This window comes from Alosa pseudoharengus, unplaced genomic scaffold (genome assembly GCF_046254945.1).
Source record: "Alosa pseudoharengus isolate Yale_2024_CS ecotype anadromous, Long Island Sound unplaced genomic scaffold, YU_APseudo_1.1 YU_APseudo_1.1_scf_17, whole genome shotgun sequence".
Lineage (NCBI taxonomy): Eukaryota > Metazoa > Chordata > Actinopteri > Clupeiformes > Clupeidae > Alosa > Alosa pseudoharengus.
In genome coordinates this window covers 15115989-15140103 of record NW_027468640.1, presented here as the reverse complement: position 1 = coordinate 15140103, position 24115 = coordinate 15115989, and the positions used below count along the sequence as shown (strand labels likewise).

The following is a 24115-nucleotide window of genomic DNA, read 5'->3' as shown; positions in this document are numbered from 1 at the left end:
ATACATGATCTCATAATGTGGCCAATCATAGCCTACTTGTGATAGGCTACATGATCTCGTAATTTGGCCAATTGTAGCCTACTGGTTGAGTGTTGCCATAGTATCAGTGTCAACACTTCGCAGAGAGTCTGGCCTAGATCCATAGGCCCATAACAAGCACGGGTGCATCTTATCAGCAAACAATCACACGTTTCATCTGCGTAACTCTCGCCAAAATGCATCATATAGTGTTTTGTGAATTTACCCAAGTCAAACTTTCATATAAATGCATAAGTACGTCCAAAGCGCCACTTTTAAGCTTATGCGTTGTCGTTTTCGGGTGAAATGACCTTTTGAATGGGATTCCTATAGGGCTACTACTTTTTTGATACAATCGCGTCAAAATCGATATTTTTCAAATACTATGAAGGCTCGACACAACATGAAACTTTGATCGAAGTATCATCAGTGTCTCTACACATGAACTCGAGCATTGAGAACATTGTTGGTGTACACAGAGTTTACTAAAAGAGAGGTTTTGAACAGCTCACTTGTTTTTTCAGCTCGTTGCCATCTTGCCATCTTGCAAGGAGTGAGTTGTCCAAAATATTTCTTTTTAGTAAACTATGTGTACACGAACAATGTTCTTCATGCTCGAGTTCATATGTAGAGACACTGATGATGCTTCGATCAAAGTTTCAAGTTATGTCGAGCCTTCTTAGTGAAAAACAGCGATTTTGACCCGACCATATAGCCTACTAAACTACAGTTTGACTCGGGTACGTTCGTAGCCTATTTCAAGTGACAAAATCTATGACTAAAGTTTAGCTGACTATAACATCCTACTCCACTGTGACTTCGTTCATGACACTCCTGTTAATAGGCTAAACTATTATTTACATTTGCTCAAAGATTTCATAAGTATAAGTCCTTTTCGCTCCCTACGTTGATGTATTCCAAGCGATGTGCTTCAGTGGCGGGGACGTAGTAATTGAAACACCATGCCTGGGTACGTAATCGCTCTCAGGGACCCCCTCTGTTCGCTGGTTGGTCGGCTGCCCAACTGCCGAAGTAAACGAGCGTGAATCAACCTATTCCAGACGGAGTACTGTAGGGAAAAGAAATCGACCGGAAGTACGTAGACAGGCCAAGGCCAGGCTAGTGGAGATTCCCCAAATTCCCCAAAAGATTTTTTTTAGGAGATTCACCAAAAAGTCTGACATGCTAGAATTTTGGTCGTGGACTCGTGGAACGTCACAGACAAATCAATCGTTTGTCGTTGAATATGTTACATTACAAGATGCGTTCCTCCTTCGGTGTCGTTCCTGACCCTTCATATACAGGCATGGCACTGGAAATTTGTAGGCTTCAGCTATGAAAAAATCGTGCCAAAATCGGGCTGAAATCTTGTAATCTGCAAGACGCTCAGCACAGGCATATCAGCAATAAACACACAATCACATCACACACACATCACACACATACCACACCCAACACACCCACCACAAATAAACCACTAGCTGCCTGTTGACACCTGTGCAGTCTAAGATCATTAAGATGAAGCCAGAGCAGGAGCTATGCCACTCTAATGCGGGGATCACACTGACCAGTGGCAAGCGGCAGGTTTCCTATTGTTCTCTATGGTTTGGCAGCAGAACAATGGCAATGCTGGCGTAACGCTAGCGTTGAACAAGCTGAGCGTTGAATCCACACACACACACACACACACACACTCACACACACAGACACACACAGACAAACATACACACACACACACACACTCACACACACACACACTCACACACACAGACACACACATACACACACACACACACACACTTACACACACATACACACACACACTTTAACTTGAATCTCATTTCAATGCAAAAAGCAACCTTTATACATTATGTACACACACACACATAATTGAAGGATGTTGAAACAAATAAACTTTGCTCTACTGCAGACATTACAGAACAACAGGTTGTTTATCCAGTAGCAAGTGCAGATTGACCGACCTTGGAGGCACAGGGGTCCAAATAAATATGTGAGGAGACAATACGGTTTGCATTTTAAAACCGCTATTTTGACACAAAAGTATATTTTTATAATGGAGACGGGGAAAGTGGGTAAACCATGCTCACACCATGCTTAGGGGAAACGGCTAATAATGACATCCTTTCCAGTCAGCACAGGTCTCGGGAGGTGTGTGTGTGTGTGTGTGTGTGTGTGTGTGTGTGTGTGTGTGTGTGTGTGTCTGTGTGTGTGTGTGTGTGTATGTGTGTGTGTGTGTGTGTGTTTCTGTGTGTGTGTGTGTGTGTGTGTGTGTGTGTGTGTGTGTGTGTGTGTGTGTGTGTGTGTCTGTGCATGCATATGCGTGTGTGTGTGTGTGTGTGTGTGTGTGTGTGTGTGTGTGTGTGTGTGTGTGTGTGTGTGTGTGTGTGTGTGTGTGTCTGTACTGCTAAGAAAGTGCTGGGTGCTTGGCCTTGGTGTTTTATGCCGGGTTGATGTGAAGTGGAGAAGCGACGTTAACAAGCTCTCTCAGGACCTGTGTGGTGCCACTGTGCCCTGCCCAGGGCCCCAGAGCCTGGGGGAGACTCTGCCGAGTGCTGGGCCTGGCTGGAGTGGGCCAGGGCCCTAATTTGATGGTTCTGGTGTGAGTCTCGAGGGAAAGCCTGGCAGGGTTGTGAGAGATGCCCTGTAAAAGAACAAGGTTGGAGAGAGGTCAGGAGAGAGAGAGATAGAGAGAGAGAGAGAGAGAGAGAGGGAGGGAGAGGGAGGGAGGAAGACAGAGAGAGGGAAAGAGGGAGGAAGGGAGGAAGAAAGAGACAGAGAGAGAGGGAGGGATGAAGAAAGAGACAGAGAGAGAGAGAGGGAGGGATGAAGAAAGAGACAGAGAGAGAGAGAGAGGGAGGGAGGAAGAAAGAGACTCCCAAGAAGAGTTGGTTGGGTCCATATAGCCCGTTTTTTCTAAAAAGTTTTCTCAGATATAGCCGGGCCGGCCCTACCGTAGTGATAAGCGTCAGGGAGGATGGATGGTAGAAAGATGCCATGAGGGACTGAAAAGGCCAGGTAAAGAAGACAAAAAGCATTGGAGGAAAATGCTGCCAAATGTTCCAAGCTTCCAGATTTTTTTTGAAGAGGACAGACATAAGTGGCAACTGGTAAAGAGAGATAGCCATGATTATTAGCGGCGTAATTATTGGGCTACTGGACGTTGTAGCGTTGTCAACCTATTTGTAAGCAACATATTAAATTAATTAAAATATTAGCCTTTTTGTATCATCCAATGTGCCGATTTATAGACTTTGCAAATATTATGCAAAAATTGATAACAAAACTCAAGCTTGATCTGTGTATGCAGTAGCCTAGGCCTAAAAACAAAAGTAGCCCCTGAGCAGCAGATCAGCCAGTCCCCCGCTGAAAATTATGAGCCCGAAATTAGCTGTGACTTCAGGGACACGTAGAGAGGATAATACCATACCATTCAACCATATGAATTAAAGTTATTTAATGGAGGAAAGAACAGTATATGACAGCAGTAGGCTACATGATCAACTTATGCCTTGTTTGCTCAGAAGTGGGTGTAGTAAAGGAATAAATCACAAAACAACAACATGATAGCTGACCCATGCAGAAAAAACATGTGAACAATAGTTCAATATGCCTCTTAGTGGGATTGTGGGATACATTTTAAATGCTTTATTTCATCCTCCCTGTTTTTGTTAACTTATCAACCTATCCTTGTGGAATAGTGGAATATTGGTACTAATAAAAACTACAGGATAGTAAGAGCTGAACTGTTGCTTTATTTATCCAATTTCCACCACCACTCAAAAAGTGGGCCGGTCTTAGGCCTGAAACTCCCGGGCTGAAAAGTGGCCCCACTCCGGCCCTGGTGCGCTCACTTGCATGTGGACAGCCTGTGTTTCCCTGAGCAGCCAGTGGCAGGAGACAGTGGCGTCTCTCTCCTGCCAGCCAAGTGTCCAGGCACGGCTGAAGCACATCTGAAGGCCCCTGGCATGAAGAGAGGGTCTGATCAAGAACACGAGAGAGAGGACGAGAGTGAGTGGTGTGTGTTGGTGTGTGTTTGTGTGTGTGGGGAGGGGGGGTGTTAATGTTTGCAACTGAGTGTGTGTGTGTGTGTGTGTATGTGTGTATGTGTGTGTGTGTGTGAGAGAGAGAGAGGGAGAGAGAGAGAGAGAGAGTGCCTCACCTCCGGTTGACCCACCCTGAAGAGATGAGGTAAACAAAGCCTAGCATCGGAGACATGGTGACGGGGACAACTTATCCACAGGGACACACACACATACACATACACACACACACACAGAAGCACAAATCTCATCATCTCTCTTGGCCAACCAGCTAGGAGGAAAATAATAGGGACCTATAAAGCATTCATTGATCAAAATAGATTTAAAATAGCCTATGCCCAGGTGCAGATTTTAGGAATTTGTTTAGGTTAAATCAGTTCTCACAGATCATATTTTTTGCCTGCCCAGCCACACATTTCTAGAGCCTATTTTTTTTCTTGTTTTAATTGCTATCCTTTGGTCAGAACAATAGTGCTTATTATTTGGTTCTCTGCACAGTGTTCATATATTTCACAGTAGCACCAGGTCAAACCAATCTAACAAGCTCTACCTCAGAGAACACATCACTTTGTTTACAAACACAGGTTTAATTCAGTCTCAGTCTTGTCTCTTTATTAACCATTGACATTAATCCCTAAGCACTTTACACAGTCTGTGGCCATCTACTGTATACCTAAATATACCAACTGCACATAGCCAGCGAAGGTAACCGAGAGAAAATTTTAAGTAACACAATGCAGGAATTCCCATTCACATCTATTTTCAATGTTGCTTAAGCGGTCACGGCAATGGCAGAAGATTGACTGAAGAATTTGATGGTATTTGTTGGTATTTGTGGCTTCCCACATTAGGGCTTGGAGGTTTGTCTGGTTGTGTTACTGATTAGACAAACCACAGCAACGAAGAGGAATGACCAAAGAATTTGTTGGTGGAGAACCCATCATGAGTGTGGAGGGGGGGTGGGTCTGGGACGCTTGAAACTACTGCGTCAAAAGGGTCTCAAACCTCAAGATTTAGGCATGTTGCCAAATTTCATTTGAAATTGTTGAGCTTGATTTTGCAATATAGTATAGGGGTATCAGGTAATGCAATAGACTACACACTCACAAAACCAATCTATATGTAGCCCTCACACTTGATTTGTTTTCTGTATTACTTCAGGGGGATAAATATTCTGACAACCCATATTTGCAATACCAACAGTACATTAGTTAAACTGTTGGTGATTCTTGTTTTTTTTGTTCGTTTTTTGTGTATGGAGGTTGCATTGTTGTTGCTTTTTTTGTTTGTTGTTTTGTTTTTATTGTTGATTTTTGGTTCTTTGGTTGGGCATTCAGGCTGGCAGTGCATGAGGGTCTTTACGCATCCCACAATATGCGGCGCGTTGCGGCTTCCGCCAGCCAATTGTACATTGTTGTTGTACCCTGTCTCATGTTGAATAGGCTCGGTTGTTGATTGGCCACTCTGCGAAATCCCCTACCCAGAGCACAAGGAATTTAACACTTTTCCTGTGAATATCTGAAATGACAACTCACTGGCTACACATTTAGTGCTAAGGGGGAGCCCGATTCATCTAAAACCGCCAATATGGGTCATGCTCCCACCCGCGACAACAGTGTTGCTTTGTGCAGTGCCAGGCATTGAGGGCATGCGTCGGTATTGTCAGAGGCTCCATTCTTTGTATTGTCAGTGTGGCATCAAAATGAGTTTGAAGCTGTTATTTTAAGGTAAAGAAAAACAACAACATTGTTCTGCTTTGAAAGGAACCAGAATGGGAACCCTTCAGCACAGAGGCAGCAGTCAGAGAGAGAGAGAGAAAGAGAGAGAGAGAGACAGAGAGAGACAGAGAGAGAGAGAGAGAGACAGAGAGAGACCGTGGAAGAGAGGAGAGGGGAAGACAACAGGGGGGAGGAGCGATCAGCCCCCTCGCTCAGTCGTACGGTTCTAACCATAACGAGCTGTGACGGATGCCTTAGGAAATCAAAGTAATAGCTGCATCTATCTCATAATGTGCCCAATCCTGAGGAGGACTAGACTAGACTTCATCAGCTCCTCGTCTTCCTCTCAATATTTCTCATATGGACATACTCATTCACTCACTCACTCTGTCTCTCTTTGTCTCTATCTCTCTCAATGTACACCCCCTACCTCCTCCCTCCTTCTCTCTCTCTTCCTCTCTCTGTCTCCCTCTCTCTCCTCCCATCTCGCTCCCATCGGCTTGGTAGGTATTAATTACGTGTCTCTTCAGAGAGAGGGAGGGAGAGGGAGAGAGAGGGAGAGAGAGAGAGGGATAGAGAGAGAGGGAGAGAGAGAGAGGGAGAGAGAGAGAGAGAGAAGAGAGGGAGTGTGCTTCCTCTGGGCTGGAGTTCAGTGGTGTGTGTGCCCGCTCCGTGGTGCAACAATAGCAGTGGTGGCGCGAATCCCCACCTCTCCTACCTCACGAACACACATACTGTACAGTACATACACACAGAGGCGGACAGAGTACACAGCTTCATTACTTGAGTAAAAGTACAGATACCCTTTGCTAAATTTTACTCAAGTACAAGTAAAAGTACAGATACCCTTTGCTAAATTTTACTCAAGTACAAGTAAAAGTACAGATACCCTTTGCTAAATTTTACCCAAGTACAAGTAAAAGTACAACAGTCAGATGTCTACTTAAGTAAAAGTACATTTTCTAAATATTGCATTACTACTGCCACAGTGCTTACATTTACAGAAACGTCCTACATGGAGTTATGAAAATTTTTAATGTTAATACCTTGGAGAATGTACTGTAAAAGGAATTGAAAGTAAAATCAAGTCATTTTCATCTTTTTACTATGTGGCCAGGGATGGGCAGTATTTCTAATACATGTATTTAAAATACGTATTTAAAATACAAAATACTATTTTGTAATTGAAACACTTGAAGCGAAAACAATCATTAACTTGTTCAGAAAATTTAAATAGTCTGGCGACGTGGGGCCACAGGTTGGCACATTCCCGGGATGGACCTTCATCCATTGTTTCGTCCATGGTTTCATCTCTTATCTAAATCTGACCATGGAGTTGACTTTGGCGGAAAGCTGAAGGTGATTGCTGATAGGCTGTCTCAATCAGTGGCGCCTGCACAATCCAATCACGTTTGAGAGGGAAACAACAAATTGAGGGTTTCCAAAATGTTTCTTTTTTCCTTTTTTTTAGAAGAAGTAACGGGTACTCACGGTTATGGATAGAAATGTAGTGAAGTAAAGAGTACAAATGTTGCCCCTCAAATGTACTTGAGTAAAGTCATGAGTACTCCCCAAAAATGATACTCGAGTAAAGTACAGATCCCTCAAAATTGTACTCAAATACTGTACTCAAGTAAATGTACTCCGTTACTGTCCGGCTCTGCATACACACAGACATAGACACTCTCCCACACACACATACACTCACAAAGAGAGAACGAGAGACACTCTCCCACACACAAACACACACACACACACACACACACACACACACACACACACTTACTGAGGAAGCTTAAATCTTTTGGTGTCTGTAAACAAATTCTATGTAGATTTTATCAAGCCTTCATTGAGAGTCTATTAACATTTTCTTTCATATGTTGGTTTAATGGACTGTCTGTGAAGGACAAAAAGAGCTTGAGCGACATTGTCAAAGTATGCTCAAAAATCACTGGTACCCAGAAGATCTCTGTTCTCTCTGGAAAACACGGGTGGTTCAGAAAGCAGAAGGAATATCGTGCCAACCAAATCATGTACTCAGTAATGAACTGGTTATCATGCAGTCAGGTCGGCGGTACCATGTGCCAATACGTAAAACTAACCGCTATGCCAACTCATTCATTCCCTTTGCTATTAGACTGTTAAATGAACATCATATAAGACTTAAAAGAATGCATATAACTACAACAATACTAGTTCTTGCACTCCGCTGCTCTTTTCCGTCACAGGCAGGTGAAGCGTGTGTCTGTGTGTGGCTGTAGACAGGTGACGTATGGCTGCTGCAGTACTTACTTAATTATTTGTCTATTTATTATTCTTAACATTGCATACATTTTACATAGTGTGTGCTAATGCACTTTTTAACTTTTAACCCCATGGATGGGTTGGCTGTAAACCGAATTGCCCCTCCGAATTGACTGATAAAGGTATCTGAACTGAACTGAACACACACACACACACACACACTCCTGAGACTGACGCATTTCTCCACCATTTTCCCACCCAAATGCTCCTCTCTTCACCCTGTTGCACTAAAGAGATTCATTTTTTCATCAAAGGGCTTCTTCAGAAAGAATGTCGGAGTTGTCATGTCTCCATGACGCAGGGGGTCAGCTGAACAGCAGGTGATGACAGTCAGTATAAACACATGAAGATTAATAAGTCCTTTACATTCAGCGGTGATCAAAGGCTGCTTTTGACTGAATGTATTTTAAATGAATCATCGCTGGGGGTTTTCTGACGCTTTTTTTGGATGTTCGATTACCTCATTAGTATGATGGCAGATTCCAGCGGTGGCTAAGGCTTGTTTTAGTCACCGCATCAAAGTGCAGATTGAGATGCAGCCCCACACACACGCACATGTGCGTCACATCAGGGTCATCTTCGTCTTCATCTTTATCTTCATTAGAAGAGGTGCCAGAGACCACAACTACTGCAGCCATAGAGGCTTGGAACTTCTCTCAAGAATCTGTTCACTGAATACTGTTTTTCTGTCTTTTGTTTGTGTGTGAATGTATGTTTCTCTCTCTGTTTCTCTCTCTCTCTCGCTCTCCCTCTCGCTCTCTCTTTCTTTCTCTCTCTCTCCCTCTCGCTCTCTCTCTCTCTCTCTCTCTCTCTCTCTCTCTCTCTCTCTCTCTCTCTCTCTGTGTGTGTGTGTGTGTGTGTGTGTGTGTAGGAAGTGGGATGCCTGGGGTGGTCCTCCAGAGAACCCCTATGGAATGATGAAGTATGACCGAGGAGAACCATGCTGGCAAGGACCTACCAGGTCTACTCACGTAAGGAGTACACACACACACACACACACACACACACACACACACACACAAACACACTCACAAGGACCGACCAGGTCTACTCACGTAAGGAGTACACACACACACACACACACACACACACACACACACACACACACACACACTCACAAACACACTCACAAGGACCCACCAGGTCTACTCACGTAAGGAGTACACACACACACACACACACACACACACACACACACACACACACACACACACACACACACACACACACACAAACACACTCGCAAGGACCGACCAGGTCTACTCACGTAAGGAGTACACACACACACACACACACACACACACACACACACACACACACACACACACACTCACAAACACACTCACAAGGACCCACCAGGTCTACTCACGTAAGGAGTACACACACAAAACACACACACACACACACACTCACAAGGACCCACCAGGTCTACTCACGTAAGGAGTACATACACATACGCATACACACACATGCACATGCATATGCACACACACACACACACACACGCACATACATACACACACACACACACACACATGCGTCTAAGTACCAGAGCTGGCTACAGTGTGCCTGTGACGCATACAGTAGAGGTAGACTCTAAGAACATGGGTTCAGCACCTGAAGAAAAGACACACTGGGGAAAGCAAAAGTGTATACAACATCGGAAGTCGTACAGCATAAGCACATTCAGGACAATGTTATTGCTCTGTTCGTATTAAAGGTGCAGACAGGGATTGTGCAGGAAGTTGCGTCTGTTTGGGTTTTTGTTTATATTTAGATTTATTAGCAGACACTTTTGTGCAAAAAAACCTACATTAGATTTTAACTAAGGACCAAACAAAACACTCCAGAGAGGTAGCTCCCCCCTCCCTTCTGTATTTCCAGAGAAACTCCATGCAGGGTTTAATTTTTTATTTGGGGGACAGGCTACCCTCCCCCCCCCCACCACCACCACCACCACCACCACCACTACCACGCACACACACACACACACACACACACACACACACAAACCACCACCACCACACACACACACACACACACACGAGCCCCACCACCGCAACCATCACATCTGTGTGGAAGTGGGAGGCTGAGACAGAATCACAACAGTAGCACTTTTAAGAGCTGACTTCTTGATGCCCTTCACATTGAGGGCGAGGGAGAGAGATTGAATGGGGTGGGTGGTGGAAGGAGAGAGAGGGGGGGTAGAGAGAAAGAGAGAGAAAGGATGAGAGAGGGAGAAAAAAGAGGGTTATTATACTCCTCCAGTGGTCTCCATAGCAACGTTTTTATCAAGCTTTGCCTCCACAGACAATTCTGTGGATGAACAAAAGGTACTCCTGGAGATAGGAGAAAGAAAGAAGAAAAAAAGGTTGTTTGGACACCTGAAAGGCATCGCAGCATCTCATGAGCATCCCCTGTCAACTCATGGTCCAGTTGTTGGACCCACCTGCTGTTAAGGGATTGTGCGTCTCTCATGACGAGTCTATAGGAACGACACAATGGCTCCCATACCACTAGGGTCAGATTTGTTTACAGTGACATTATATCACCACTAATGCTTCCCTTCTCTCTCTCTCTCTCTCTTTCTTTCTCTCTCTCTCTCTCTCTCTCTCTCAAACTCTTTCTCTGCTTTACTCTGTCTTTCTGTCACTCTCACTCACAACCCCTTTTTAAAAAAAAGGGGCAGCCAAATCAAAGCAGTCTCAATTGGAAGGGTTTTCAAAAGCGCTTCTCTTCTTTTAGCGAATGGAGGGAGAGAGAGAGCGAGGTAATGAACTAGTGGAAAAACGAATGAGTAAGTGAGCGAGCGTGGGGTATCGAGATCTACCGATTACATTTACTTAGTGCCGCTCTTTGAAAAGACAGGAAGAGAGGGCGGGAGGGGAAAAGAGGAGGAGGAGTGAGAGAGTGAGGGAGGGAATGAGAGAGAGAGAGACAGAAATGAGATGATTAAAATGTGTTACATTTTTAACTGAACACATTGGGCGCCAAAATGAGCTTTAGAGCGCGGGAAGCTAAAGAGAGCTATGTGAAGTGTGTGTGTGTGTGTGTGTGTGTGTGTGTGTGTGTGTGTGTGTGTGTGTACGTCGTGAGGCCGAGCAAGACTCCCATGCGGGTTCATTATCATGAATCTCTACAGTGATTGGAAAGATGGAGAATCTCTGGCTTGCCCCAATGCTTTATCGGAGTTAAGCTAAATTGGGTAGGCCAATAATTTCATTAGCACCTGTGTGTGTGTGTGTGTGTGTGTGTGTGTGTGTGTGTGTGTGTGTGTGTGTGTGTGTGTGTGTGCGTATGTGATTATTTTTTTTTAGTGTAAAATTGCACAGCAAAAAGCATACTGTTAAATTATCACAAAAATGTCCCTTAAATGGGAACTGTAGAAAGAGTTGTAGGGCCCTAGCTCACACCCGGTACATTGTGGCCCCCAGAGCGATGCAAGTCTTGTTTCTATCTTATTTCCAACACAGTAATGATTTTTCTGCCAAGCGCTTTAAGTTCACAAATTGTCAAAAGAGCACTGCGCAATGTCAATGAAAAAAGTTGTGGTCAGGCACATGGTCAAAAAAACACTATTTTAATTCCACTAAAAATGATAACGCCACTGACCAAGAAAAACCTGGTCTAAAGTGAAAGGCGCATGTTAAGTATATACGGCACCCTATCACAAAATGCAAGTGTGTTGTCCCAGGCAACGACTGGTCTGCTTGGATAAATGTACTTGGGATTTTTATTCAGTCATTCAAATATTATTTGGGTAAGGGTTTGCTTTTTTCAGGCTATGTTTTCGATTGTAACCTCTTGTCAGTCAAAAGTGAGAGTAAATAACTAAGTGTAAGACTTTGTTTTGTCATTGCCTATGAGTTCAGATTATAGGCAAGTGCAGATGCATGTAGGCTATACTCTGCTTGTCACACAGCAAGCTTTAGTGGACTCTTGCATACACTCGCGTGCAGATTCCCTCTGCAGAGATGCACTCAGCCGCTCACTCATCGTCAAAATGCCAATACGCTGGTTGATTTTGCACTCCTTGCTTTAAAAGGAATGACAGATGTCACTCTCATTGTTTTAATGGATGTTATGCCCAAAACACACCCATGCCCAATTAAGAAACATAAGAACAACCCTTTTGAACAATGTGCCTGACGTCTGATCAATTATTACACCTTCAAGATAGCAAATTTGGACATGCCCTAAATACACTTAAACCGTACGCTTCAGAACATGTGTTTCAGACCGTCAAAATAGGCCCTTTGTGTTTATATATATATATATATATATATATATATATATATATACATGCACATACACGCACGCACACACACACACACACACTTGCATACACATACCAGACATACAAGTGCACAGTCTGTTATTTACATGCTCTCTAAGTCAGAAAAACACCTCAACCTAATAATCATACACAACAGAAGCAGGAGCAGTTCTTCAGTATTATCAACTTAGCTGTAAGTGTTGTAAGTGTACAGAAAGGGTATAAAGAGGACTGTTTGTGTAGTCAGTGCATTACCTGATTTTTTTCTTTCAATCAGTACCATCTTGCTAGGAAAAGTCGATTACAGAATGTCACACAAACTACTGACAATGGACTCAAATGCTAGAGTTTGGTAATTGATTTGTACGGACCTTCTTCTCTCAGGATAGTGGCAACCGGAATAATAGTAAGGTAATGCAGTGACTGCACATGTATTACTTTTTATGCACTTTCTGTACACTTAAAAAGTTAAAACTTACTTTGGTTTGTCTGTAGGGACACACACACACACACACACACACGCTTGTACACACACACACACACACACACAAACACACACACACACACACACACACACACACACACACACTTAATCACTCACACTTACACACACTCGTATTTACACACACACTTACAAATACATACATGCACATCCATAACACACACACACACACACACTCAGAATGACAGTCCCATTGAGTGTGAGTGGCCCGCGGAGAGACAGGCGCCTGAGGGGTCATCTGGCGTTCCTCTCTCTCTCTCTCTTGCTCGTCTCGGTGCCACGGTGTGATTGTCCCATTGCTCTTGACTCCAGTGAGACTGGCATCGCCCAGCATGCGCGTCTGGCTCCATTGTTCGGGGCGAGCCGAAGTGGTTTTTACCAGACTTTCGTCATCCATGTCAGAGCCACTGGGAAGAGTACACATGCTTGATGGCCGCCGTTGCAGTGTGGCTCAGAGGAGTGTGTTTGTGTGTGTGTGTGTGTGTGTGTGAGAGAGAGAGAGAGTGTGTGTGTGTGTGTGTGTGATCCCACTTAGGGGTGGGCGATATATATATCGTCTGCGATAATATCGTGATTGTTGTTTTAACGATGTGCAAATTGACATTATCGAGTATTTAAATGACTTATGGGGAAAAAACACTCGAAATCACGCATTGAAGACTCATACATTCACAGGAGGTGTATGCGGGAGAAGCCCCTGGCTGCAGCAGAGCAAGTGTCACGTGATCACTAGTGGGTCACAAGTTGTCACATGCGCGCCTAATCAGTGTTGCCAATTTAGCGACTTTGTCGCTAGATTTAGCGACTTTTGGCCGTCTCTGGCGACTGAAAAGTATATCTAGCGACTGACAACAAATCTGGCGACTTTTTCGTGTGTCTGGCGACTTTTGTTTTCTCTATGCATTATCCTTCGGTTTGCCCAGGCTGATTGCAGCAGCAGCTTAAAGTGTGAGAAAAATCTTCTCGCAAAGATGCCAAACTCTGTTTCGTTGTTGAAACGTCAGAAAATCTCCCCTCTCATGCCTGTTTCGTTAGTGAATTACATCGCGAATTTGCCCAAAGCGTTGCCCCATGATTATAAAAGGAATGACTGGCCTATATAGTATCAGCCCATTTTATTACAAGGAAGTAGATGTTCTATAGATCTAAGCTCAGACAATGCTCATTGGAAGGTGCAGCAACTTCGGCTGAAATTACAACAAGAGAGTCAACGAGACGAGAGCAATGACATGATGACAGGGAAACGGGGACACGCTTGCCAGCATCGTTCAACAATTGAACAAAGGAAGTAGGCTAGCCTACAACTTCATTCACAAGCAAAGCAGTGAATGTTAGAAAAACCTATAGCATTCGTTTAGGCTATGTAGGCCTAGCTTCAATGTTGTCAATGCAAGTTGATGCAGGACTGTCGGCTGAGTAAAATAAAAATAAAAATTCTATCGCTCTGTCCGAGTGACATTCAAGCCTATATTATGTAGCCTAAATATATCCAAAATATAGCCATTGCCGTAATTGCGTGTAGGCTACCCTATGGTCACATTATAATCAGACTTCAAGCATTGCAAAGCAGATGCAGCAGTGAATAGGTTGGAAATTACTGCTTTTCAGCCACCTGATGCTAGTGTAGTCTAGATCAGTGTTTCTCAAAGTGTGGTCCGGGGACCACTGGTGGTCCGCAAGCTATCCCAAGTGGTCCGCGGGCAGACGTGGTAAAATATAATATAGATGAGTTGTTTGCAATATTGAACCAACTTGTATGTAAATCCAAACAGTTCTGCAACACTGCCTATGTAAGCTATGCCAATTTAAATCATATGAATCCTCTGACACAGTAAGCAAGGTGCAAAGACAATTAGCAAGGCGGTTCAGTGAGTAGGCCTATTGTGTCTATTAGATAGATAGATAGATACTTTATTGATCCCCAGGGGAAATTCAAGGTCTCAGTAGCATACAGACAATACACACACATTCACTAACAGCAGAAAAAGTAATTAAAAGTATATAATATAAAAAACACAACTAAGCAATAAGTACAGTAGAAGATAAAGAATATAATACATATACTAAAATACAAATTATACTAACTAACACTTAATCTAAATCAATTCTAAAAACAGTATCCACATAGTGGGTGATAAATCAATCAAGAGGTGCTTGCAATGACTGAGGCAGGGACTGAGCCTGTGATTCTCTGTGCATAGTAAGGTAAGTTAAGGTGCTCTGTGTGAGTGAGTGTCATGGTGATAGTGCAAATGAGTAAATCCAACAGTGCAACAGTGCAAGAATACAGTCTATATATCTATATAACTATATTAAGAAAAGGTATAAGTGTGGCCACAGTTCGGCTGTGGCATGGAGGGAGGGGTTATGAATATGTGCTAATGTGCTAATATAGCACGCAAACAGTGAGGCAGAAAGACAGTGGTAAAAAGTGGCTAGTGGACAGACAGTATCCAAACATGGAGGGGGTGAAGAGGCAGACAGACTATGCAGAAAAGTCTATCTCTCCTCTTCCCTTAAGTGAAGCATTAAACAGTTCAATGGCCCTGGGGACAAATTACTTCCTCAGTCTGTCTGTTGTGCAAGACAGTGAGCGAAGTCTCCAGCTGATCAACTACAGTAGCTAGGTGGTCCGTGAGGTTTTTTTTACTGGTTAAGTGGTCCTTGGTCTGAAAAAGTTTGAGAAACACTGGTCTAGATGATAGGCTACAGAAAGTAAAGTGTAGCCTATCAATAAATATACGTAGCCTATAATAAATCAAATATATTAAAAAAAAAAAAGTATATTAAATCAAATATATTTAAACTAGGCTCTTAAAGCTGCCTATATGAGTAGGAGAAAAGCAAACAGGAGTAAAAGGGAATTGATGGGGCCATTATCGTTTTTTTACCGACGTGCTGACGTAATTAATATGCAAATTAGCGCGTGACGTCATCTAGCGACATTTAGCGACTTTTGGAGCTGGCTTTAGCTACTTTTCTTTCGAAATAGTTGGCAACACTGCGCCTAATGTTTATTTTGTGCAGAGAGAGTAGCCTATTTGGGATTTCGTGCGGCTCAAGTAGCATTGATGTCACTTTTTTTCCTACACGGTATTATATGGAGAGAAAACATTAGCCTTGACAAAGAACTATTCTCATGTAACTCTTGTAAATGGACTGAAATTCGCTCTAAATATCTACGTTTACCGATTATGCTAACCGTTAGCATCTCTATGGGATTTCTCATATACATTAGCCATAAGCTAACGCATTAGTTTCTATTCTGTAACTTGGAATGCTAGCCTACATGATTGATCTTAAACAAAACATTCAAGGAAATAACTGAGATGTACTCTGTCGGTCTGCATAGTTTTACAGTGAATCATATGTAAAGGTTTGAAAGGAACTTCAGCTTAAGACTTTCTCTTGGGAAACTGTTAGGCCTATTCATGTTGTCTAATGTAGCTGGCTAGACCATGTCATTGCCACACAAGTGGGGGCATAATTGGAAATGAGTCATAGAGTGACAATGCATTGGTTGATTTGGTTAAAAAGTCACAGGTTAGGTTATTGGTTATTATTGTAATGATGCTATTCATAAATAATGAGTTGTAAAGTAACTCAGACTTTAACAAAAAAAAAAAAAATTAAAGGATATCATCTAATTATCGTTATCGTCAAAATCACAAAAAATATCGAGATATTATTTTTTGTCCATATCGCCCACCCCTAATCCCACTTGACGAATCCCACTCACTTTTTGTTGTTGTTTTTTGACTCACAGGCATCTTCACTTTCCTGTGAAGTCCAAAAGAGGGTCCAGTCGTCTGCCAGAGCCTGTGCTAGCCTTGAGAACCTTGTTGCCGCATTCTGGTCAGGTGTGCACTGAGTGTCCAGCGTGGCCTCACTGGACCTGAGCACATTTCTTCTTCCGCGACAAAAAAAAAAAATCCAGACAGCTCTCAGCTCACACTGGCTTAGTTGGCCAGGATTCTGTCTGACCCAGTAGCGACTTCTGGGATTTGATTGGTTTCCATTTTGAAATGAAACTGGTCCATGGCAACTCCTAACACCTAAATGAATCTGTAAAGCACAGCTAAACACAATGAAATATCACTCACTGACTTCTCGCACGAACTTATTCTTACTGTACTCGTTTTTAAATTGTCCTAAAATTGTTGAGAATTGCTTTAAAACTTAAACTGTTTACCATGTTGTTACATGTAGTCGCTTTGGTTAAAAATGTGTCAGACATATGTAATGTAATGTAATGTAATGTAATGAAATATCAGGTAACTTAAGACTTAAGGCGCTTGGTATTGAACAGACAACAAATAAAGTGGCAGCATATAAAATGAACATCTACTGATTTTCACTAGTTTACCAGTTACCTCACAGACGGGTTGCATTAGGTTTGACAATGGCATCATCAGATCGATGATGACTTCCGAGGTTATACTCATAACCATACGCCTTCCGCCCTCCTCCCTCCAGGTACGTCTGACCTGTGGTGCGGACTCGGCCGTGCGCTGGGTGAAGGAGCCCAGTAAATGCCACTACGCCATGGAGCTGCAGACCCCAGTAGCCTGCCGACCACAGCCGCCCAGCAGGAGAGGCGTCCACAGCGAACTTTGACCCCAGACAAAGGATGGGGATGTGCTTCAGTGTGTATGTGTCTTTTTGTATGTGTGTGTGTGTGAGAGAGAGAGAGAGAGAGAGAGAGAGATCTCTGATCATTATATAACCCTTGAGTTCAAAGTGTTCAACCGCAACAGACAGAACTATGGCTGAGCAATAATGTCAGTTTGATTGTGTCTGTCCCCCCCCCCCCCTTTTTTATGTGTGTTCATGTGACATGTTGGGTTTTCGGACTGACCGTCCTTCAGTGTTGTTAGTCATATGTAAGCCTGCTCTGCTTTAGGAGTTATGGCTGGTCCAAAGGGGAAACTATATGAGTTGTTTCTGAGTTATGAAAGAGTGCAGGTTTGCGTATGGGTTCATTCAGTGAGTTTAAGCGACTGAAAACAAACCTAAAAAATTGCTGCTTTTAAACTTTTACTTTAAGCATTTTTTTTTTAACTAGAACAACCTCTAGTTCCTACTGACAGGAGCTTTCGACAGCTAGGATCACTATGCCATCAACATCCAAGTCTTCATTCTCACAACAATTTTTCCATCCAACTGTTATGTGTATTATATCACAGCGCAGTGCCATTTGTGAAGCCAGCTCCCCATTAGTGGGAAGCGGGTGCCGGACAGCTTTTATTCTCCATAAACACGTTTACCAAGCTTTAATTACTGTTAGTGGCAAACATAGATGCACTCAGCCAAGTATTGCTCAAGCGTACACAAGCTCTGAAGGGATTGAGTTATAGCTCATAAAGGATTGGGATGTCTTTGTTTATTTATTTTTTTTAAACCACCATTGTTATTGTTGTTGTACCTGATGTTGTTTATTGCCACTGAACAATATCGGTGATAGAGAGAGGATGTGATTTGGGGAAGACCAGCAAGCTCTGTAATATAGCCGAGTTTGTCGAGTTTAATCTCTGAACGTCTATTTTTGTACTCAACAATCGAATTACAGCAAGAAAGCTGTAAAGAAAATTACAGCAAAGTTACAAATGCACAGCAGACACAGAGGAATGCCCAGAAACATTGTAAAAAGTTTTATGTTCAAATAAAGCCCTATATAAGTGTGCTGACCTAGTATTGTTTAAGCATAGGCTAGTCTATCAACTCATAGTTCTGTGTAAATAGAGACCAGAAGACCACTGTTTTTTTGTTTTTTTCATTACCGCCATACGAAGCAGCATTTTTGTTCTAGATTGTATTGTTGTTGTTGTTGCATAGGCTGAAAAATAAACTGCCATCTTGTAATGCTATGTGTCCTTCTCAAATAATGGTTATGGATTTGGCAGATGCCTTTGTCCAAAGCGACACACAAATAAAAACAACATAATATTTAAAATTGAACAGGGAACAGATTAGAATGTTGGTCAAACTATAATGAGGATAATAGTAATAATAAACAACAATATCAATTCAATCAATAGCCTAATAAAATAAGCAATGAAAATGAGGGAAAAAGCAATAATAAAACAATAATGTCCATTCAATCAATAATATAAAAACAATGACATGGTAAGACTACAGGAGAATATCAATAATAAACAATAATGTCAAATTAATCAACAGCCTAATGAAAATAAAACATAATACAAACCATAACGCGTAAGAAGCACTTAAACTAAGTGCATGTTAAACAGGAATTTATTTAGACCCCTCTTAAATGACCCAAAACTACCACAGGAACGGAGAGCACTGGGCAGATCATATGAAGAACTCAGCACACCAAGTATGCAGTTTATTCTGATCTCAGCGGTCATACACCCCATCTTTGAATATTCAAAACATTTTTATCAACTATTTGCTTTTAATTATTATAAATACATATCCAAAGAAAGCGAAGGTTAAAGTGAAGAATATTATGGTACAGTGGTAATAAACCTGCATTCTGAAGGTTGCAGGTTCAAACCTCAACACTATCACTGGAAATAACTGTCATTGCATCAGATGGTCTAATTCTAAGTTTTATCATATGTAGTAGTAATACAACTACTAATAATAATTATAATAATATAATTATTCAAATATATAGCTAAGCATATTCCCAATCATGGTGTGATCACTTTTCAGAGAAGCTGTATATGAAGAAGGAAAGGACTCCACTCTGGAGCAGCCAGTGGTGCAGTTGCAGCATCATTGTGTCCCATCCGCAGGGTTGCCGGTTCAATCCCCAGCTCTGCCTGGTGAGATGCTATCCAGGCAGGAGGTGAGAGGAGTCCTGAAGAGGAACCAAGAATGACGCATGGCTCGCCAAGAGCAGGAAGTCATGGGGGAGCTTACTTGGCCGCCTGAAGACATCCAGCCCAGCCACAGGGGGATTATACACTTTTACAGGTAGTCAAACTCTGCAACTTGTTGCCACCTAAAAGGAACTATAGCTTGGATTTGGGAGTCAGGCAGCAAACCTAGGTTTTACCCCCTACCACACCCCTTTCTATACTATTACACACATTACATTGTACTACAACCTTCTACCAACACCAACTTTCTACCTTCTGGATTACATACACAAACATACCTGCATTTGCCCACTGGACCACCTGAGCATCCAGCACCTACAACACCTAATTGGAAATTCTATTTGAAGCCTGCTGTGTTATGAACATTGGTGCATGGAGTCTATTTGATGCTAGCATCATGTATAAATACATCTGGGGCCTCATTTATAAAGCGTTCTTACGCACAGATTTGATCTTAGACCGTGCGTACGCTCAAATCCATGCCAACGCTCAGATTTATAAAAACCGTCTTTGATGTGGAAAAGTGCTTATCTCCACGTCAGGTTCAAACTTGACGTACGACCATTTCCTTGTGGTAATGCCGGGGTACTGCAAGTAATCTGAGGTCCAAGTGCGATGCATTTTAAAAATTCCAAGACCAACGGTCACATGTCTTTCTTTGCCATATGCATGATCAATATCAGAAGATTTTTAAAGACGTTTTTGGACGCAGCTTAATGTTTCATGGTTTGGCATAAAACTGCTAATGAGAACTATAGCCCACTTAAGAAAGTGAAAAGACGTATACTTATTTCACAATATCTAAAAAAAAAACACCAAGACCTACGATAGAATAGCCCAGGCCCAGATAGCAAATTCATTATGGGCCAAATTTGGCCCAAAACTGGCTTGCCATTTTGGCAGTTTTGGATGGATGTACGGCCCATATATGGCCCAAATTAGGCAAGCCAGAATCAAAACAAAAGGAGGCCAAAACTCACCCAAAACCAATTGTGGCATTCCAAAATATGGCCATAACCCACCCAAAGAGAGTCCAAAATCCCCCAAATCCAGCCAAAAAGTAGCCAAAACTGACCCAAAGTGATGCCATAATTATGCCAAATGATTGTTTCTACATTGAAACTCCACTTGGAAATCATTACATTTATTTAATTTTGCATTTTGCAATATGTCTACATTAGTTTCTAATGAATTGCTATGTCCTAGTATCCTAGGCTCATATTGTTAAATTAGCCTATATGTCAATAGAGATTTTTACAACAAAAAAACACAAGATTAAATGCATTTCATTGTAATTTGTATTTATTAAGTCATATCAGCATACTTATTACTGTAAACGGGTTGACTGTGCAGAGCAAACAGGATTTCTTCTCACAGCATCTGAAATTGACAACATACACACACAAAGACAAAAGAAACACAATTACTAAATCTACTCTTTAAAAAGCCTTGGAAATTGTTTAGTGAAGTTTAATTCAGATGCGGTCATTGAGTGTAGGGTAAAAATGAGGCTGTATTAGGCATACAGTGATTGAAACTTACCCATTACTATTGCCTTAAGGTGCAGCTCCACTGAATGCCTTATGCACTGAAAACAGAAGAGAAAAAGGGAAATAAGTGGATGTGTTTATTGAATTAAGTCTGTCTGTGTTTCACCTGCAGAGCATTAAGGTTAACATGTTAACTAGCTATACTTAGCTATCTATATTAGGGCAAAATGAGGCTTTATTGCCATGATAAAAACTTACCCATTTATACTGCTTGCTGCAGATTTCTTCTCACAACATCTGAAATTGACAACCTACACACAAAGACAAAAGAAACACAATGACTAAATGTACTCTTTAAATAGCCTTGGAAATTGTTTAGTGAAGTTCAATTCAGATGCGGTCATTGAGTGTAGGGTAAAAATGAGGCTGTATTAGGCATACAGTGATTGAAACTTACCCATTACTATTGCCTTAAGGTGCAGCTCCACTGAATGCCTTATGCACTGAAAACAGAAGAGAAAAAGGGAAATAAGTGGATGTGTTTATTGAATTAAGTCTGTCTGTGTTTCACCTGCAGAGCATTAAGGTTAACATGTTAACTAGCTATACTTAGCTATCTATATTAGGGCAAAATGAGGCTTTATTACCATGATAAAAACTTACCCATTTATACTGCTTGCTGCAGCTCCACTGCATGTCTTATGCACTGAAAACAGAACAGAAAAAAGGAAAATAATTGGATGTGCAATATTGGATGTGTTCAGTGATTTAAGTTTGCCTGTGTTTCACAAGTTTGCCACCTGCAGAGCCTTTAGATTAACAAGCTAACGTTAACTAGCTACTTAGCCAGTAGGCTACGTTAACGTTACACCAGAGCCTGTCTTAGACATTCTCTGGTTACACCTACTGTAATAAGAAGACATGTAGATAAACAACGTTAACGGTATTGTTTCCATAGCGGGCAGTTACAAAGCTGTTCACCAAAACGAAGCTACAGGCATATCTGTTATAGAGCTATGTAGAAACACGGCTATATTTGTATACAAGTTAGACATGTTTGAAGACAGGAAAATGTTCTTACCGTCTGTGCTGGAGAAAGTGAGGTACTAGGCGTCTCTTCTAGAGAAAATTCCCGGTCTTTTGATCAGTCTTCTGGCAAACCACAAAGACGCCAAAATACACCTGCATACGTCAGTGAACCGTCCCGCTCTTTGCCCATTCATCTGGTTAACCTAGGGTTTCTCAACGGGGGCGGTACCGCCCCCTAGGGGGCGTTCATACAACCTAGGGGGGCGCTGGGAACGTGAGAGTTTTTTTTTTTTTTTTTTACATTTTAAACTTCCATGGTTTTCACATATTTTTGGTGCAAAAATAGGCTACCTGAAATAAATAGACTATTTTCATTCATGGGTTTCTAACCCCTCTACCGTCCCAGCTACATTTTACTGTTTATCTATGCTCAGTGGTCATACAGTGCAGTTCGGGCCTGCACACGCCCGGACTCACGTCCCCAGCCCTGCTCGCTGCTCTGGGGGTCGTTTCTAGAAAGCATCGTTTGCTAACTTGCGTCGCAACCTTGGTAGTACGCTCCATCGTTCTTGGATTTGGTGTTTCTAGAAAGGGTAGTTCGAACTCTCAATCGCAAACAAGGACGCAAAGTTTGGTCGTTTGAACTACTGCCCCTAGGCAGTCGCACTTGTGTCGTTCCTTGGTAGTTCCTGTTGGTGTCCGGAGCGCCTAACCAAAAATCACAACCGCCTAAACCAAAATTTGCGAAGTGGATGTTTATCTCATGACTCAATGATTGATCTATCCTGTAGCTTAATTTTGATTAAGACACTGACTCCCCTACTTGGCTCATTCTTGCTATTTATGTTAATTCAAGTATTGCCTTGCTTTTAGTATTATAATCTTCACAGTCCCTTACATCAGCAGTGATAAATAGTGTAGTGGCTAAAGCAGATGACTTATTATCCCAACGTTGTAGGTTCGATTTTCTTATGATATGAGATTGTCCTCTTGCTTCTCGCTACCTGCAGGTGAACTAGTGTGACATTCAATTGATTTTGACTGATGTATTATAGGCCTACCTATGGTCTCTCGATGTAGAGTAACTATATACATAAATATGTATGGTCAAAACCTATTGTTGTGTCTCGTAGGCCTACTCTTAGTCAGAGATGAAAAGAAGACATAGGACGCGAACTCCGGCCGAGCGCTCAGCGCACTGACGCGCTGCCGTTAAGCCACGAGACAGTTGATATCCTATGGGATACCCAGACATTTGTCCAGGCTATATATTTTTTCCAACATAGATATTTAACACAAATAATGACTCATATTGGTCTGCTTAAATTAACTGTTTTATATGCTTGCAATAGGTTTAGGTTTTGGCTGATGGCAATGACAATGCCAGCATTAATCACTCGGTTTAGATTAGAAAAGTGTCGACATAGGCCGTGACAGAACATTTCTAGGGGGTGGGGTATTATACGTTGCCACTGTTTCCACCAATGATATGTATCGCTGCATCATCAACAACGTTGTTGGAACTACGGTGTTCGAACGTCGGAGGTAGTGAATTGCGACACAGGTACGATGCTTTCTGGGAACAGGTGTAAGGGTGCATTCAGAGCACCTCGGAATGACAAGGACCGCCCCCATGGCTACTTTGTTTTTCCGACAGCAAGTGTTCAAGTGCTTTGCCATCGAATGTGTGACAAACACGGATGCCACAACAAAGGTTAAAACATACACTCACTAATCCTAAACAAACAACTGTATTTGCTTAAAATATAGTGTAAGATGCTCGTTAAAGAAAGATATGCAGCTTTTCAAGTGATAAAAAGGGCAAATTACCAAGTTCACATTAAAACTGTTGGACATGAAAGGCCA

General features: G+C 42.2%; 1 protein-coding gene and 1 long non-coding RNA gene across 3 annotated transcripts in view; one reads left to right on the top strand and one right to left on the bottom strand.

Annotated features, from left to right (window-relative positions):
• Window positions 1-18741, top strand: part of LOC143127271 (glucosidase 2 subunit beta-like) — a 175298-nt gene extending 156557 nt beyond the window's left edge. Inside the window, exons 13-14 of one of the 2 annotated variants that reach the window (XM_076288660.1) lie at window positions 8973-9072; window positions 17356-18741. In XM_076288660.1, the coding sequence (XP_076144775.1) occupies window positions 8973-9072; window positions 17356-17496 (241 nt within the window). In that variant the 3' untranslated portion in view covers window positions 17497-18741. Of the gene's footprint in view, window positions 1-8972; window positions 9073-16645; window positions 17018-17355 lie in introns of those variants that run through there. The other variant, XM_076288661.1, reaches the window with a different exon arrangement.
• Window positions 18742-20647: 1906 nt separating this feature from the next.
• On the bottom strand, window positions 20648-22446 carry LOC143127967 (uncharacterized). The gene is made up of 6 exons (XR_012987752.1): window positions 22302-22446; window positions 21884-21926; window positions 21678-21723; window positions 21479-21531; window positions 21273-21318; window positions 20648-21110 (listed from the first exon to the last, which is right to left on the bottom strand). It is a non-coding gene; the product is annotated as an uncharacterized LOC143127967 (long non-coding RNA).
• Between the last annotated feature and the right edge of the window lie 1669 nt (window positions 22447-24115).